Genomic DNA, 19837 nt, shown 5'->3' with positions numbered 1-19837 from the left:
ATATTGTGATTGCATTTTGATTTAAAAAATTTCTAAACCCTAAAATCCAATAAAGAAGATTATGACAAACAAAACAAAAAGGAAATGAAGAAGATAACATAAATAAACTAAAAAGAGGTGAAGAACTTATCACTGATTGGAAATTTTTCAATGGCAGTGAAATCTACAAAAAATCGTGAAGAAGAAAGGAGGACCGGCGGGGGGGGGGGGGGGGGGGGGGGGGGGGCACAGGGTGGATGCAGAGAGAAGATGAAGAAAGAAAAAATGTTTTGTGAAATGAAGTTGTGGAGGTTTAATTTAATTTTCCACATTTCATTTCCTACGTGGCATTAAAAAATGACATGGAATCCAATGTGTAGTTGGTTGTATTACACACATTGTGAGTGAGCTTAAAAAGTGTTTAAAATGCTCTGTTTTAAAGAGTAGAGGGGTTTATCTGGCAAACTCGTAAGTACAAACACCGGCATGACAAAACTGGACAAGTACAGGGGTCTCCCAGACTATTCCGCCTATAAAAAAGTCAACTAAAGAAAGTTGACTAGTGAAAATTCATAAAAATAATACGTATAAATCAAAACTAACATATAGAAGTTAACAAAAGGGTAATCAAAGAAGACGGTAGAAGGTGTTGAAGATTTAATTAAATAAAGCTACTATGTTAGTTTTAATAATTTAAAGTTTTAATTGAGACGCAGTCATAATATTTAACATATTTAGAGAAGAGAAATCAAAGGTACATAAACTTGAAAAAACTCGAATATTTTACGCACAAAATTATATACAAGAAGACTTAATGTTACACCTTGAAAAATTTCGCGTTATCAAGACTGTGAACGGCTTAGTATGAGCTCAGGGGAGAGCGAGGAGTTACACAAGGATTATGGATGAAGATTATATTATACGAGCATAAGAACATATATATGACATTTGGAGAGTGTATGGAGTAAATCGGTTAACATGATCACTCGATGATAGCCCTCGAAACCATGAGTTAAGGTGGGGCCCACATGTCGGGATTTTATAAAGGATATATTAAAAGTGATACAAGTAGTACATGAAAAGTTGAGCAAGTCCTAAGAATGACCCATAAGCCAAATATGGACATAAGCCCTCCAAAAGGACGATTTAAGGAAACGTTTTCGGGTGATCTGACTTGGAGGGGCAAAAACGGCATTATAAGTTTGGAATTTGGAAAAACCAACAAGAATAAAAGTTGTAGATAATTGAAATAGCTTTCCAACCATAGGTCGTGGGCCCTCACACGATGTCGGAATCAAGAGTTATGGCCATTTTAAGAGCAAGACCCCAGTGCCAAATGGTTCTGTCTACGGGCCCCACATGAATAAGTCGGTGGAACCGACCTAGGGGGGCTATAAATACCCCATCAGCCCATTTTTTTCAGCATATTAAAATTACAAAGAGTCCTAGAAGCCTCTCAAAACATCTCCCAAATATTATAGTCCGATAAATCAAGAATTTGACAAGATTACGCCAAACTAGTCAGTGAAAGGCGATTGTTCTTGCTTCTACTTAAGCTTGGTGTTGGAAAAGGTTGATGTGGCTGAGCTTTTTCAAGCATAAGGTATGTTATTTATCCATCTTTTATGTTGAGTTTATTTGAAGGTCTAGCAAGCCTTAAAAATGAAACTAGTCATGGAGAAAAGGTCATAGAGTGTTGTATTGTAGTTGTTGTGTTTATGGGCTGTTTTGGACGTGTTGTGGCCATGTGGATGGACTGATTTACGCATATAAAAATGGTATCTAACATGGTTGGCGTATTGATGAGATTATACTCCCTGATTGGGATGGAGGAAAGTGCATATTGTTGTTGTATGTTGAAAAACGTCGTGTGGGACGTTTATGGAATATGTTGGTATGAATATAGTGTTGTTGATGTTGGTATTATTGTTGTTGTTGATTGGTTGCTGAATTGTAATTTTGGGCTAGGCATATAAACGGGGGAGATCTTTGCCGATTTTCGGCAGAATGTAGAGTAGTTTGATTTGAAATTTGGAACAAGTGTGCGATAAAGAGTCTAACGTTAGTGTGAATCCTTTTAAGTGTAGGCTTACGAGCTTGGACGAATAAGCGTAGCTAATAAGAGGTGGAACAGGTATGTAAAGCTTACCCTTTCTTTCTTTTTTGGCATGTCTTAGATGTAAGTAAGATATGATACGAGCCTTGGGGTAACTCTATTCTTAAGACCCGAGCATGTCCACGATTCTTATTCACTTCTTGATGTTAGCATTCCTAATATAGTCGAGCTATGGTTCTTGTGTCTTTTGTACGATTGGATAGTAAATGTTGCATAAAGAGTTCCTGCCCCCAAAGGATTCCATAACGAATAATGTCCCTAACTTTCATAAATGGGCGGATCGCTTTGACACGTTCGTAGAGGGTCCTATAACGAATAATGTCCGTAACTTTCACAAGCGGGCTCGGATTGGTTTGAAACATGTCTATGATCTCCGAGACCTTCCTTATGTAGTCCTAATGACATTTTGAAAGAACTTAACGTGACTATCGTCTTAACCCTCGAGCGTTGATTACTTACTTACCTATCGAGTCACAAAACATGATTTATATGCATATGATTACTCATTACTCTGTTTGTGCATTCTGTTATTACATCTTTCACCGAGTCCCTCATTAGAGGGCCGGGACACGTTATATGTGATACGAAGTATGCTGTGATACGAAGTATGATGTGATACGAAGTATGATGTGTTAGGAAGTATGATGTGTTAGGAAGTATGATGTGATACGAAGTATGATGTGTTACGAAGTATGATGTGATACGAAGTATGATGTGTTACAAAGTATGATATGTTACGAAGTATGATGTGATACGAAGTATGATGTGTTACGAAGTATGATGTGTTCTGGAGTATGATGTGTTACGGAGTATGCTGTGTTCTGGAGTATGATGTGTTATGGCGCCAATGACCGGGTGACGATCATGTTCACTGAGCCCTATAATGGGCCGGATATGTTTTTTACTATTAATGTGCATGATTTGTATTTCAAGAGTAAGCATTTTGGCATTACAGTTATTATACTTGTTTTATGTACTTAACATGCATAATTGTGTTTCAAAAGCAAGCATTTTGGTATTCTGGTCTATGTACTTGTTCATTGTACTTCTCATTTCGGATATCTTCCTGATCACCATATTTCATGCTTTACATGCTCAGTACATATTCCGTACTGACCCCCTTTCTTCGGGGGGCTACGTTTCATGCCACGCAGGTGTATACTGATGAGTCGGGGATATTAGTAGAAGATGTTCCGGTTTGGATTGGCGAGCTCCGTTTCCTTAAGTCTTTGTAGGAGTCGGAGTATCTATGTTATGGCATCTTGATTTATGTTAGAGACTTTGCGGACGAGTCATGTATATAACATGTCGATCTTGTAAGCGGCTCTGTAAGCCGATGTATCATTATGCATTATGTTACAGATTTCATATGATTACATATTTTACTTGATTTGAGAAGGACGAAAAGCATGTTTTTTTTAAAAGCTTAAATTACGCATTCATTTCATGATTTAAGAGTCAAGTAAGATTATGAGTATCACGAGGATCAGCGGGTTCGCTCGGTCCTAAGTAAGGGTCGGGTGCCCATCATGCCCTAACAAAAGTTGGGGTGTGACACTTAAAGTTGCTAAAAACTTCCAAAAAGGATTAAGCTCCTAACAAAGACATAAACGATTAATACTTCTATGATGACTATATGTATATAGTACAAAAGGGTAAACAGAGATAAAGGTTGATTGAAAATAAAGAAAAATTAAGGTTGATATGTGATAAGAATATGAGAGACTTTCAAAGAATAAAAAGGGACGAAAGAGAGAATAGGGAGAGAGATAATCATTGAAAATTAGGGACCTTTATGTTTCACTTGTCAATTAATTTTAAACAAGCAAAACTGCCTTGAAAAAAGGCTCATGATGTAATGAGCGCAGGTTGGACCTCAAGACACGAGACACAAAGCATCTCTGCACACCCTTCACCGCTGGACTAAAAGTTGTGTTTGTGTCAAGGGTGTGCAATTTTCTATATGTCCTAATATTTAAAAGAATTTAACCTATATCTGTAGTATAATTTTACGCGAACGATTTTCACGTGACCACCCTTAGATGGTTGTAGCTCCGCCCCTGTTCACACTTATATATATTAGAAATATCTGCCCGTTTCTGTTGTTAAGAGGTGTGACAAGTCACGTGCACGGAAGGAGTACAAATTAAAGCGGCATGGAATCGAACAGGTACGACGGCGAACCGGCGGTGAAGTCTCCTGCTGAAGAAGAAGCAGAAATGACTACTTTTTCTGGCCACCATTTCGGAAGTTCTGAAGACACCGACGATGGCTTCTCAGTCACCATCATCGAGGTCTTTCTTTTCTTTTTATATCTCTCAGTTTCAAAAGCGAACAAAAACAAGAAGAAAGAACTCAATATTAACTGATTCGTTTTTGGCATGTAAGTAGAACATGAAAGACGAGTACGGTTTGTTCGTATGGCCTTGCAGTATTATTCTAGCCGAATACATATGGCAACAGAGATCCCGCTTTACCGGCGCTAACGTAGTTGAGGTAATGAACCTTATTTTGTTGTATTACTTGCGCTTCTGCTCTTGAAATTTTATGACTTGCTCCTTCCGTCCCAAAATGAGTGATATTCAACACAAGAAATACTACTCCCTCCGTCCCAGTTTATGTGATGTAGTTTGACCGAGCATCAAGTTTAACAAATAAAAGACAATTTTAAAACAAGCTACATATATTTGTGTCGTTATAAATCATCTCGTTAAGTGCAAAAGGCAAAGTTTAAAGTTAAATTGTTGTCAAATAAGGAAATATATCATTTTTTGGGACTGACTAAAAAGGTAATGTGTGATATAAATTGAGACAGTGAGAATAATTGTTTCCAACTAATGCCCTTATATTAAAGAACTACCTCTTTTTCTTAATAGTGCTCAATTCTCAAGAAACATCTAGTAATAAATAGGGGTAACTTAGTAAACTAAATCTCGTGTCTATTATTTTTCTTAATGGGCGTGAAATGAGCTAAAACGACAATTATTTTGGGACGGAGGGTGTAGTAGTTTCCTTTTGTTGGTCTTAAACCCAGAAAAAGTAGGATGCTTGGAGTAAGTGACTCTATTTGTAAAGCCAGTTAGTAATTTATATTGAATTGGCACCATATTTAAAAATCTATATAGTTGACTCAAACTAGATATGGATTGAAGCATAGCAGTATTTGTTGTTTGTTTGATCCCTACTCTGCTTACTGTGCAGTCTTAGTTTGATTAGTGTTATATTGACTTCTTCTTATTCATCATATGGTTTACAGCTTGGGGCAGGGACTTCGTTGCCTGGGTTGGTTGCTGCAAAAGTGGGTGCAGATGTGACGCTGACTGACGATTCAAACAGATCAGAGGTGTGATTTTGAAAGTAGTTTTTAATAGACACTGAATTGAGACTTCATTATTTGATCATAGTCCTTGAAATAGTGCTCGAACCCGGTTACTTAACCGTGAACATATTACATATCTATATTACTGGTAATCTAAATTGGGTTCAAGAACTGAGCATAGAATGTTGCACAGCAGGAATGCAGTATTAGGAATTATAAAGGAAAACCTTTTTCTTTTTTCCTCTCTCTTTTGCCTACCTATTCTTTAATCACCTTGGAGTGTTGGTGTATTTTTGAGGCCTTTCATGAAAAATCAGGTGTGCCGACAACAGTGTTGGTAACTCGAAGTAATATGCTTACAGAAACTGTTGGACTGCTCTGAGTTTTAACTTGTAGATTTTGTCCAGGGATGCTTTATGTGAAATAGAGCTGCCGTTGACCCTATTCTTGCACACTCATCTGCTGCTTCAGTATTAGTGAATAACAATCTGAAGTTGCAGTGGTGATTGATGTCATTGAATTACTAAACAATATGCTAGTAGGTAGGGTAGGAAGTACCTATCCTGAGTAAGACTGTCTCAACATTTTGTAGAATTTATTTGTCAGCACCTTGAACTTCCACATAAGCAGCAAGATACTTATCAGTTTTACCAGAACTGCTTGTCTGTTGATATACAGGTGCTTACTCATATGAGAAGACAGTGCGACTTAAATGATATCAAGTGCAAGGTAATCTGCACGCTTTTGTTTGCTATATATGCAACTTGTCATTCCACATGACGTATTTTGTTTATAAGGGTTAATCTGTGTCCATTTTGCTTGTCATTCCTCTGTAGGCTTTATGAAGATCTTCTCTCTTGGCTTTATTTTGTGCATGATATCTAGTTGAGGTCTTCCATTTTCACATTGCCCGTACTTTCGTTGAAGTGTTTTATTCATTTTATCTTCTAGGTACACGGACTTACATGGGGTGTGTGGGATACACAAACCTTCTGTCTGTGCCCAAACATTATCCTTGGAGCTGATGTCCTATATGACAGTTGTGGTAGGATTATTTCTTTATTTATCTTGTTCTTTCCTTCTTTTTGGATCTGTCTACTTTAGCTGAAATGTCTATCTTGCATGGTTACCAAGCCTTCGATGATCTCTTCGCAACTGTGGCATTTTTACTCCAGAGTTGTCCATCATCCGTTTTTATTACTACATATCACAACAGAAGGTACGTGTCTATCATCTTTTCTTTCTTTAGGTTCAGCTGAGGACTCTTTTCTTGTGTACTTAGCCATTCAGAGGTATAGATGATCCAACTTAACCATGTGTAGTGGGCATCACCTAATTGGATTCTTGATGGTGAAATGGGGCCTGAAGTGTGTTAAGCTTCTTGATGGGTTCTCATTCATGCCATCATACAAGACGTCTAGTTTGAGTGGTAACATTCAATTGGCTGAGATTGTTTTGGACACAACAAACAGAGATGAGAAAAAATGATGTAACTGAATTCAAGCGCGATGGTGCCAAATATTAGGTTCTGCTGACGTATTTTACTTCTTCCACTGTAAGTCAGTTATCCACTACTTGTCAACTATATAACATTTTTAGTAATCTTTGCTGCAGTCTTTTCCTCAATTTTTAATTCCTAAATGATACCATAATTTGTAATTTTTCAGGCTTCGATGTAAATAACTAGTGATCAACTTATTGTGCATAGCATATCAAACAGAAGCGATTAGTGAAGCAAGGTCTTACGAAAAGACCTGTTATTTCTTCTAATTATTGCATTCAATAAATGAACTAAGATAATACAGGGAATGATAGATAAAAGTAGAATTAACTTTGAATAAATCAGTTAAACTTTCCTGCAATTTTTTCTAACCTCCCTGCATCCTGTAAGGCTGCTCATCTTGATCATAGAATTGGAAAAACCTTGGAGAAATCTGCTTTTGAGCTAGCAAAATTGTTAACCATTTCTCTAGTTTTTGGAGTACTTAACAGAGCTTGATATCTGAAGAGAACAAGCTCTTCCTCTGGAGAATTAGCTTATTGTATAGCATTATTGAAAGGTGGTTGATGAAGGATCCATGGGTCTTCCTATGTTTCAGCAGACATGCTCTTTTCTTCCTTCAGGCATATCCCACTAAGGCCCACCAGAGCAAATCAACTTTATTAAGCTGGTAGAATGTAGCATTGATCGTGTTTACACATTTTGGTATTACCATGTTAGAAAGTAAGAAATAACTTTATGCGATAATGCTAATTGACAGGGAGTTCTTAATTTTCTCCTATTTTATATTGTGAATATGACTTCGTCAATTGTTATCCCATTTATCTACACTTTTAGGCATTCTAGAATCTAGAGTAATTACTAGTAGAAGGAACTGATTTGCTGCATTGCTGTCTTCTTTATATGTTTTCTGTCTGCTTTTCCTAGGGAGAAACTTATTGTCACTACTGCGTCTCTCGCAGCAAAGGCTAAAATATCTGTGCATGAGACTATGCTGCCATGCTGGGGCAAAGAGCTTCAACTGCTTTCTTCGCATTATCAATGACATAGGATGTATGCAAAGAAATATTAGGAGGACCATCTTTTTCTGCCAGGTTCTCCTTGGAGTTCAGCAAAATTGAAGCATCACAGCCCCTTAAGAAGGTAAAAGGGAGATAAACCCATAAAAAGAAGAATTTACTTAGCAATGGGGGAAGGAAAATGTGGGAAAGTTTAACCATTATGGGATTGTTGTAATTGAATATGGTTTGCAGTTGTGTACTCAGTTGACACTATCATGGAAATGCATCCTTAGTAGTGCCGCAGGCACTGTTTTTGTCCTTTGTGGCCTCCTCAACGACTTGTCTGACAGTGTATTCGGCCTTAGAACATGTGAATACAAGTAATGAGCTCAAAACATGGTACAAAATACGTCATTGATTCTTTATGCCAACTACATAAGAATTGCAAAGGCTATTTATAGGAAGAAGGCCAAAGTGTTATTTCTTTAGAATATGTTGATTTGAGATGGTTGGTTTAAAATAGTGAATTTGGTTGCAGGCATATCTGCTATAGGTTAGATATATCATGCTACTTTTTTATTTTTTATTTATTTATTTTTTTTTTGAAAAAATCATGTTACTTTTGTCTGCCCACCTTTTTGCAGCCTAATGAACCTTGCCAAAGGGTACTGATTGAAACCAGGCATGGCATTTTTTTTTTACCACCTCCTTTTCTCCCTTGTTGGTACTGCATGATGTGTTAGGGTGGTTAAGCTTCAAAGCTAGGGATGTGCTCTTGCTGTTAATGAAGTGCGTGAAAATCATGGGAGAATTGGGTTCAAATTATATTAGAGACAAAAAATGTTGGGTGATTTTTTGCCATTTGCCCAAGCCTTGGTGGACAAAGTTACCTATGCTAGGAGGTAACATGTACTCGATAGAATAGTCGAGGTGCTCACAAGTTGGTTCAGATACCACAATTATAAAAACAAAGTGGTTAATCTTCATATATTAATACCATTATGCATTTAATAATGGCTTGTATGATAAGTCTCCTTTTTCGTTAATTACAAAGTTTGAGAAAGGGTCAAATGACTCGAGTAAGTGGTTAACCAAAAGGGGACTTCAGGCGTGACCTTTCTAAATCAAGTAATGAGAGCATATAATTGTATATATCTGATTACGCTATCTCTAGTACCCACTTGCGTTGCTTGCCCAACCGGTACATATATCGATCATAAAGGAAAATTGATGGGTGTATTGTTGAACTTTTACAAAGTCATACTCCTTTAGAAAAGAATGGTGGAATTCAGGGTCAGAGATTGAACATATCTAGTGTTTTGTGTGAATCAGATATCTATTTTTGTTAAAGTTTTCCAACGTGAAGAATTTAGTATGCTTTGGTCAGTACAATGCAAGCTGCGTAGGGATATATTTGAATTTTCAAGTGTTCAGAGGTATATTATCTTTTCAATTGCACAGGGACATGCCTCAAAATGTTGCAAGGGTGTATATAAATCAATTTGATATTGTAGGGAAAATTTGGATATTTTGTTTGTCTTCATAGTTCCATGCGGCAAATCTTAGAGCCAAGTTGGACAATCGTTAGAGGGAGGGACAAATATGAAACGTAATTAATCGTGCGGGGCCTTTTATGGATCAAAAGCTAAATGGAAGGTAAACGTAAAACAAATCAAATAGTGTAAGAATAAATTTGCATCTTTTTACTTTAAAATTTAATGATCTTCTAATGTTATTCGCGTTAACTTTGTGAATGTTTTACATTTAGCAATATCAAATATATTTTTCACAACTTAAAGATGGAATTATGAGTCATCCAAACTATAGATAATTCGATTAGAAAAAGGAAAACAAAAGGTCTAAAATCATGTATTGGTGAAATGACTAAAGAGTAATCTCAGCCCATTTTCACTACCATGAAAAGTTAAGGGTATAAGTGAAAATTCATAGAGGATTGTGGGTTCCTAAAAGAAGAGAGTTAATAGCTAAAACATTTTCTAAACTATTCAAGTTATACTTGAACTACGGGTGTTGCATTACCCCTAAACTATAATATTTTCTTTTAAAATTTTCCTGCAGTGCCAAGTAAGCCCGTCAACCGGTTCGGTTAAACGGTTAAAAAGCTTAGGAGCCCAGGACCGGTAAAACGAACGGAGCAGGGGAATCGATTAATTGGTTCGTTAACCGTTAATTTTTTTTTACGGTACAGTTCCATTTTGAAACCGGAACCGGACCCCCGGTTTAACGGTTAAAAAAAAAAAAAAAAAAAAAATTAAATAGCTTAGTTGAAAAGAAAATTGGACCGTTGGCAACGGTCCGTTTTAAAAATAGTAGTTGCCAAACGGTCAAATACTTAATTTTTGGCCCCCCTAAACTTTTTTTTAACACTTTAACCCATCCCTCACCCCTATATAAACCCTTCTTCATTTTCATTTTAATTCACACCAATTCACTCTTCTCTTTCTGTCAAATCTCAATCTCTCAATTATAGTTACTTTGCAATAATTAGTCACTTTATATTTCTCTCAAATAAATATTACAAAGTCTTATTATAGTTTCAATTATTAATTTTGCAATTATAATATTGTTGGTGGAGTTGGTGATTTTGCAACAATCAAAATAATTTTGGTGGATTTGCAATTCTAGCCGCCTTCACTTTGTTGGAAATTAATCCGGCAATTTGGTACCTTCGTTCCAACTCTATCTTTATTTTTCACAATTTAATTCTAGCAATTTATTTTTCGCAATTTAATTTACGCAATTTAATTCTAGCAATTTAATTTGTTGTGATTTAAATTAATTCTATTTAATAATGTCAAAGAGATTAAGACGTGATGCCGGTAGTAGTAGTGGTATTGTTAGGCGTGGGCTTAATGAGGAAACATTTGTGGAAGAAACACCTAATTTAGGTATTAATGTTGGAGGAAATAATCCACTTTTAGGTCATGAGGCAATGCAACAACATTTTACCGACACTTTTAATGAAGACTTAGATGATGATGATGAAACACAACCCAAAAATCCCATAGGAGATACATGTCCTGCACAATCACATACACAAGACAAACCGCCTAGAACTCGTAAGCCAACAGCTAAAGTTTGAAAATTTATGACTAAGAATAGGGAAAACCAATCAGCTACATGTACCCTATGTGGACAAGTATTTAGTTTTAAGCGGAGCGGTAAGGATGGTGGAACGGGTACACTAAATGGTCATATGAGAACCAAACATATGGATGTTTGGGGAGAGCAAACGGGTTCAAATGTGGGGGTGGGGGGGGGGGGGGATTCAAATGACGATAGACCCACGAACCGGTAGGAATTTTAAGTATGACAAGAAAAAAGAGCGTGTAGAAATAGCTAAAATGGTAGCTTATGATTGTTTACCATTTTCCTTTCCATCGGGTATGGGGTTTGTTACTTACATTTAACGTTGTTATAATCCGTTATTTGAGGGTATTCCTAGAAGTACTTGTAGAGCCGATGTTATAGATTTGTTTAAAAAATATAGATTTTATTTGCGCCACGTATTTAATTCTTTAAATTGTAATGTTTGTCTTACTGCTGATTTGGGTCTTAGTCTTAACAAGTTAGATTTTTTTGCTATTACATGTCATTGGGTTGATGGCAAGCTGGGTTATGCAAAAAGAATTATAACTTTTATATGATGAAGGAAAAGGTCGTCACGATGGAAAATTTCTAGCGGATTCAATGTCTACTATTATGAGATTTTTTAACATTTATAGAAAAACACTTTGTATTGCTTTAGATAATGCTTCTAATAATACAAAGGCGATTGGTCTTTTAAAGAGAGAATTAAACCCTTCGCTAAAAAATATTTTTCATGTGAGATGTAGTTGTCACATTTTAAATTTAATTGTTAAAGATGGTCTTGACTTTTTTGACGATTCTATTCAAAAAGTTAGAAATGCGGTTGCGTTTCTTTTTTGTAATGCTAATAGGGGAAGAATTAGAGATTTTAAGAATGCTTGTGTGGAAAATAACCTTAGACCTAGGAAAATTCAAGTAGAAATTGAGACTAGGTGGAACTACACTTACATTATGCTACAACAAGCATATGAGTATAGGATTCCCATACAACAAATTCACAACAAATATAATCCTGATAGTGATGATTGGTTAAATTTTTCGCATTGGGAAGATGTTAAAGAATGTGTTGAGCTCTTAGAAATTTTTTATAATGCAACTCTTGCTTTTTCGAGACAATTCTATCCCACGGTAACCGAAATTTTAGCCTACTTAGCGGAAATAGCTAGAGTTTTACAAGAGTATAAACATAAACCCGGTTATCAAGTGTCTATTTTTGAAATGATAATCAAATTTAAGAAGTATTTTTTTCCCATCCCAACTTTATTTATATTGGGTTCTCTTTTAAATCCTTGTTTAAAAATGTCTTATACTAAAAATTTGGTTGGTCAAATTTATACATTTTTAGAAATTGAAGCGGGAGTTCAACCATCTTTAGGCAAGCGAAGTCGCTATTGATGATGAGTTTAGAAATTTTTTTACTCATTATTGTAGTTTGGAAGAACGTGCTACGCCCGTTGCTCCACGCCCTACTACTTCTCGAGTAGCAAAAAGGGCTTGTCGGGTTTAAAAGTTTTACATTCACGTAACTTCTTCTTCTAGTGCAAACTTTGATGAATATAACTTTTATTTAGATGCTGCCAAATGTGGATATCAAGGGGATGACTTGGACGTCTTAGCATGGTGGAAGAAGTACAAGGCAAGTTATCCGATACTCTCAAGAATGGCTCGAGATATCCTTACGGTTCAAGTATCAACCGTGGCTTCGGAGAGCGCATTTAGCCAAGGAAGACAAAATTGGAGACCATAGACATTCATTATCCGGCTTTAGCTTGCAAGTACTAGTGTGCATTCGCGATTGGATTAGATCGGAGCGACGCAACCAAAACTTAGAAGCGGAGGAAGGCGAAGAGGAAGAAATTGAAGATTTGATAGCTAGTGGACCGGACCAAATGGAAGACTTTGAAGATATTTCCATGAGAATATAATGTGGAGGAAATTAACGAAATGGTTCAAAATTGGTGATTTTATTATTCGACTATTTCTAATTTTCTATACTACTCATGTATTATTTGTAAGTTAAAAAAAACTACAACTTGCAAATAAATGTTATCCAAGAATGAATAAAATATATGGCTCATTGAGCTTTCTTCTATTTACTTGTGTTCATATTTTTACTTTTATAAAGTTAGGAATATACCTAAAATATACTAAGAATATACTTAAATTAAAAACTAGAAAGTTATATACTTGAAATATATATATATATGTTTAAGTTATATATATACTATATATTATAAGTATATTCTTAGTATATTTTAGTTATTTTAGTTATATATATATATAAGTTATAAGTATATATAGTATATAACTTAAACATATATATATATATATATATATATATATATATATATTAAGTTATACATATATATAAGTTATATATAACTTAAACATATTTATATATATATTAAGTTATATAACCTAAGTATATTGATACATATATTGATATATATATATAAGTATATTCTTACTATATTTTAGGTATATATATATATATATATATATATATATATATATATATATATACGTATATACGAATTTATAAACTTAGAAAACAATTAAGCTATAAATAACATAAGTTATAATATATAAGTTATAAGTATTATAGTATATAACTTAAACATATATCTATATATATATAAGTTATATAACCTACGTATATTGATATATATACGTATATTCTTACTATATTTTAGGTATATGTAGTATATAGTGTTAACTTAAGCATATAACTTAATATATATATGTATACACGTATATTACGTATTCTTGACTTCTTTATCTTTGTTAGTCAGTAAATATTTAAACTTTACTTATAAACTTGTATAACATATGTATTTATACCTACAATATACTAATAAATACTATAATATATATATATATAATACAAAAAAAAAAAAGGTTTTGAACGTTTTTAACCGGACCGGTTCCGGTTTGAGGTTTCAAACCGTGAACTTCGAACAGGTTAAACGGTTTCGGATTTTTTAACCGGAAGCGGCGGGTTCCTAACCTTCACAGGTGGGTTAGGTTAAACCGGTTAACAGGCTTAGTGCCAAGTGATATGGAGAGTGGTCTCACTCTTTTGTAGTGTGTGAGGGCTAGAAAATAGGTCAATAAACATTTATGTGACACTCTACATTATTTTTTAAAATTAATTATTTTTAATTTTTAACTTTTATTTTTTCTTTCTTCTGGTAGACTCAATTAAAAAGACATAATCATAAAGTGCATAACTTTTATTTTAAGTATGTTTTAATGTTTAAGTTTTTTAATTATGTTTATTATTATTGAGTAAATTTTGTTCTAATTTGAATTAGGTCAACTGTTATTGATTAATATTATATTTTACTATTATTGTAAAAGATGAGTTTTCAACTAAATTTACTGTTAAAAAATAATATTCTAATTTGAAGAAGAAATCAATAAATTTAGATAAGCCAAGAAGAGAGAACAAATATGAAAAAAATTGTTTACGCTTTAATGTACATTTTCTGATTAATTATTTAGTATTACTGGTACTTTAGACTTATATTTTTAAGTGGAATTTACGTTATGATAAGATATAGCCGTGATTTTTAGCTAGATTTAATCTTTTATGATATCTTAATTATATTTTACTATATTAATTCAACTATCTACTGTTCTTAGCAAAAAGATGTAGCGATTTGAAGAATTAAAAAAAATGAATAAGATTCGAAGAGAAAAAATAACAAATAAGAATATAAAATAATGGAAAATGCCATGAATGGTCTTTCGGGCCTATTTTTTTAATTCTCATACAAAGAGAGCGAAACCACTTTTCAAACTCCCTTTGACCCAATTTATGTGACATCATTTTTTTGGATCCGACCCAAAAAGAATATCACATTTCTATATTTAAAAATAATTTAACTTTATAAGATGATTTACAGTCACTCATTTATATAAGACTTGTTTAATATCACATATTTCAAAAGTTTTAAAACTTTCTTAAACTTCATATCAAGTCAAATGGTGCCACATAAATTAAGACGGAGGCAGTATTACTTGGCACCGCATGAATTTAAATAGAAAATATTATATTTAGGGGATAACAATAACATTTTCATAGTTTAAGTATTAAACTGACAAAACATAAATAATTTAGGGTGTTTTATAGGTATTAATTCTAAATAAAACAGCTAAAATATTCTCTTGATCCCGCACAAGGAGAAAAGGCTATGCCCTGTTTGGATGCCCCAAATTCTCGTTTAGGGGAAAACCAGTTCTTTACTGTAGCGTAAGTACGAGAAATATACCGCCCGCTTTCCTCAGAGGTAAATTCTCTCTGTTCCATATATTATTCATTCGTTGCATTATTCATATAAAAATCACAGAATCTCTCTTCTTTTTTCGCTAATTCAAGTCATAGATTTTTTAGGGTCGCCAATTATAGCCCTATCATTGTTGTTTAATTTGATTATTATGAACCAAAGAGACTTGTATGGAATTTCAAGCTGTTGGAATTTCCAATTATAGCCCTGTCATTGTTGTTCACTGCTACAGGACAAACCCACAAGTTGTTAGAATTGTAGAATGGGGGTGTAACTGTAGGTTTTTCATAGTATGGGGGGAACGTGTTTGTTTTTAAAATACTTGGAAACTGAGTCATATTACACGAGTGTTTAGTGTAATTAACATTTAGCGTGTCCCAATGGCCAGATTGAAGTTGGTCACTAGATTTTTAGGTCTTTGAATGTATTAGAGCTTTATGTATTGGGAAAAAAGTATTTTGGTGCTTTTAAATTACCAAATGGAAATTTCTGTTTCTAGTAAAAGTTTCGGTAGTCGTGATTCCTCATGAAAAAGGTAAAAAGTGCCCTGAAATTGCAAATTGTTGTACTAGGTCCAAGGCTGATTTAGAGGTGGAGCTAGTATTTTTAGTTTATGGGTTCTGAACTAGAATTCTTTTTGGTTTACTGGGTTCTGAATAAATTATTTATATATATTAAATGAATTTTTAAACATAACAACGTTTGAGCCAAAGTTACTTGGTTCTGCGGAACCCATATGTGCAGTTGTGTATGCATGAAAAATTAAAACTTTAAGGAGATGAAGAAGAGGGTATTCTTTAGTGTTTGGTACATAGTTTCTTGATTAACTAGAGGTTACCGTTTTTCCTTTTAATAAAAACTTCCTGTTGAAGTCCAAGCTTCTGAACCCTGGTAGTTTGTGTTACTCTTTGAATAACCCTTAGGTAAATACTAAATTCTCAATGCAATTGTCCTTGGTGATACATGTGTTGATCTTTGCAGAAAAAAAATCTTTTACTTAAGATAAGATGAACTTCAAAGTTCAATAAGATGTTTAAATGCCTCTTTTGAGCTTGTAAACTGATATGAAGGAAAACGAAAATTTCCAAGCTTGAATTTCTGTTTTCTCTGAGCCAATCTTGCTTGTCGTGGTTAGGTGCAATACTGCTGTAATTATTTTTGCTCAATCAAATAGATGGCTGGGAGGTCTTCTCGTTCGAAAACACAGCTAACTGTGCAGCAGCGAGAATCCCAGTGTAGAGCTAAGTGGACCACATCTCTTACCATAATAATGGTGAATGTAATGGTAGACGAAGTTCACAAGGGGCATAAGCAAAACAAGTCTTTTAGTAAGAAGGGTTGGAAATGCATTTCTGATGAGTTTCAAAAAAGAACCGGTCTGACGTGGGAGAGGGATCAATTGAAGTATCGATATGCTGCACTAAGAAAGCTTTTTGCTACTATAAAGTTGCTACTTGAACATACTGATTTCGAATGGGATGAAACTACAGGTTTAATAACAGCAACAGATGAAGCTTGGGACCGGTACATCAAGGTTCGTTCCCACTTTTTCTGTTCCGAAAGAAATACTTTAGCTGCTAGGACACACTTTTCTATTTGCAAGTTGAACTCTCCTTTTCTTTTTTTTATTTTTTATATATCCCAATCCCTTGAAGATTCTTGTGAACCAGACTAGACTTCCTTTATCTTTGCCCAAGTAATTCATTGATGGATCACGGTTTACCTTATCTATATTTTTCATGCCAAAACCCCCCTTGACATGTACTAATCAGGATCATCCAGATGCGGAGACCTTAAGGAACACAGGCTGCCCATTTTACAAGGGACTAACCGTGATATTTGCGGATTCTGGAAGTAGAGGGACATATAATGGATCTACTATGCACAAGGACCCTCTCTCTGGTTCATTACAGGAAGAGTTGTCATATTCAGAGTCTGAAGAAGGTCCAGATTCCAATGAGCTAGAAATTCTTCAATCTGTGAGCTCACCTACTGATATATCTCGAAAGAGAGGGCGGGGGAAGGGGGTTGACGGTGCTATTGCAAGAGCTATATCTGAGATGGCTGCTGCTTCGAGACTTAGAGCATCTGCTTTTAAGAAGTGCAACGATAATTTCTCCATAACCGACTGTATTAGAGCTTTGGATGAATTGGAAGGTGTCAATGACCAAGTGTATTATGTTGCTTTGGATCTCTTCAACAATCATGCAGCTAGGGAGATTTTCTTATCTCTCAAAGTTGAGAAGCGGCTGACCTGGTTAATTGGCAAAACTTCTGGTCCTCCCTAGTTTAAAGGACTAGTCCAACTAATCTTGTTATGTTCAAGTAAGCAGCCATCTCCTATCTGAAGTATTCATTTATTGGTTTTTACAAAGCTGGAAGCTTCATGTATAGACCATCTCTCTATCTCTTTTGACCATCTCTCTATCTCTTTTTCTCATTTTTTACTTTTCAACAACTAGGAGTAAGAATATATACTTCAGAATTTGGCAACTATGGGATTAAATTTAGGCAGAGAGTTGAAACTTGCTGCACGATGGAGCATTTTTTGTTAAAAAAGTAAGCACCCTCATCATGCGTTCGGATGGAAATGTGGCATTGTTTTTATTCATTGTAACCAGTATGGAAGTTACCAACTGTTTTCTGAACAAAGCTAAATCTTACTTCTAAACTAATAACATCCTCTGACGCCAAACCCCAGTAGCTTATGTTGCACAAAAATAATCAAAGCCACCATCGTCAACTATACTCTGTCAGAACGTTTTACCAGTGGTAATCCACTCTTCAGAGTATCTGCATTACCAGGTTTTCAATGAATTCTAGCTCATCAGATATATACGTCAAGTCAAAACAAACTCTTCCTTCTAGTGTGACTGCCGGACCACACTGTTTACTGTCTCCCAAGGTAACATTGTGCACCTCATCATTATCTTTAGCTTGTTTATTATATATCGACTCAAATGCATGTGCCCACTCATCGATGAAATCCGTCACTGCCTGATACGCATGTGGCAAACCCACCTGTATACTTTTTTTATACTAGTGGTGTACGGTCAGTCTGTGCGTACCTCAACTATTCCACCGGGTACCTGCTACCCCTCATCAGTACCTGTACGAGTAAAATCATCTGGAGATTATTCAAAGTCATCACCCATGTTACACTTACTGCCTAATTTGTCATACTTGGCCGTCTCATCCTCGGTCTTTGCTCTTATTGCATCCACCTTTTGCTCCTCTCTCAATCACGACCATGGGGTTCTTGCATTTTCTGATATTAGAGGTTTTAGGTATAGAATTGGGTCATACTTGAACTCCAACAGCCAAAGGTTAAGCCTTCTTCTAACCTCTTTAAATGCCGTTTCCGGCTTCTTTTGCTTGAGCTTTTCTGCTTCTTGTTGTTGCACCAGAATGGCAAGGATAACAATTAGTATGCTCCTGATCCCTTTGAATTCTACCCTGTATCTGGATCATTTTTTACTGCAAGGTGCCACCCTTCACAGTGGTATATGTGAGTTTTTTGCAAGCGGTGTTGGTCTATTGTTACAATTTGGTTTGTAAGTGAGTTTGTATAGACCAATGCCACTTATGAATAAAAACCAAACTCCTATGGCTGGAGCAGATTTATAGCCCACTTTGTCTGTACCAAACCGTTGAACACAGAAGAGGGCCACCAGTATTGCAACCAAATAAGAGGAAAAAGGAATAAGAGGAGAAAAAAGAATACATTAGCACCCTTTAAGGGAAACCGGTCACCCTTTAAGGGAAAACGGTCAAAAATACCCCTCTACTTTCATTTATTAGTTAAATTTGTCCTCCGTTATAAGTTAGAGCGATTTATACTCCTGCTGTTATGAACGTTAACAAAAATACCCCTCCCTTTAACGGATTCCCTCAAATCAATCTCAATTCCCCAATTTCACTTTAAAAAAAAAAAAGAAAAGATGTCTCTTTTAACCCGACCCGACCCACTAAACTAATTTAACCCAAAGAAATAATACTCAAACCCATTTCTCTTTTCTCCCTCACATTTACACCAGCCATCACTGAAGCAATTGAACTTCCAACGTGTTGACACCCAATTTTGGCCCTCCTTTTTATTTAATTAATTTCACTATGCTTCTCAGTCGTGGAGATTCCCCGAAAACGAGTTTGGAATATTTTCGCTAATTATTACACTATTTTTCGAGATATATTTCGCTAAAATTAAGAACATTCTTATTGTCTCTTAAAAAATGACCAAACATCATATTCGTATAATTAAAAATTACTAAACATCATTCTTTACAATTAAATCATTCACAAATAGCGTTTGTGATTCTATATGGCATTTTTTCTTTAATCCTACTTATTACCGTATTAATCATCTTTTACACAAATTTTAAAACCAAACGCGTATATTAAATTACTCGTGTCATAATTTATATAGGTATACATTTTGTGGGAATTAATCAAGACGAAGAAGCATATTTTAATTGATTGAAATAGAGGGGATTAGAAATTAATTCACCTACCCATAATATT

At 34.9% G+C, this 19837-nt stretch overlaps 2 protein-coding genes across 6 annotated transcripts; both read left to right on the top strand.

Annotated features, from left to right (window-relative positions):
• Positions 1-4194: 4194 nt before the first annotated feature.
• On the top strand, positions 4195-8383 carry LOC132034760 (uncharacterized). Of its 4 annotated transcripts, none has more exons than XM_059425129.1 (8): positions 4195-4389; positions 4487-4591; positions 5352-5438; positions 6093-6143; positions 6366-6459; positions 6549-6633; positions 6737-6969; positions 7878-8383. In XM_059425129.1, the coding sequence occupies exons 1-7, from the start codon at positions 4252-4254 to the stop codon at positions 6900-6902; spliced, it is 726 nt and encodes a 241-aa protein (XP_059281112.1). In that variant the 5' UTR covers positions 4195-4251; the 3' UTR covers positions 6903-6969; positions 7878-8383. The 4 variants fall into 4 exon arrangements, with proteins under 4 accessions (XP_059281112.1, XP_059281106.1, XP_059281118.1 ...); XM_059425123.1 differs by having other exon boundaries at positions 7843-8383; XM_059425135.1 differs by lacking the exon at positions 7878-8383 and adding an exon at positions 7082-7836.
• A 6782-nt stretch (positions 8384-15165) lies between these two features.
• Positions 15166-17886, top strand: LOC132034745 (L10-interacting MYB domain-containing protein-like). 2 transcript variants are annotated; one of them, XM_059425114.1, is made up of 3 exons: positions 15166-15319; positions 16491-16850; positions 17089-17886. In XM_059425114.1, the coding sequence occupies exons 2-3, from the start codon at positions 16491-16493 to the stop codon at positions 17602-17604; spliced, it is 876 nt and encodes a 291-aa protein (XP_059281097.1). In that variant the 5' UTR covers positions 15166-15319; the 3' UTR covers positions 17605-17886. The 2 variants fall into 2 exon arrangements, with proteins under 2 accessions (XP_059281097.1, XP_059281093.1); XM_059425110.1 differs by having other exon boundaries at positions 16452-16850.
• Positions 17887-19837: the final 1951 nt, after the last annotated feature.

The sequence above is a fragment of the Lycium ferocissimum genome, chromosome 2 (genome assembly GCF_029784015.1).
Source record: "Lycium ferocissimum isolate CSIRO_LF1 chromosome 2, AGI_CSIRO_Lferr_CH_V1, whole genome shotgun sequence".
NCBI classification, from domain to species: Eukaryota; Viridiplantae; Streptophyta; class Magnoliopsida; order Solanales; family Solanaceae; genus Lycium; species Lycium ferocissimum.
This window is presented reverse-complemented; position numbering and strand designations above follow the sequence as displayed.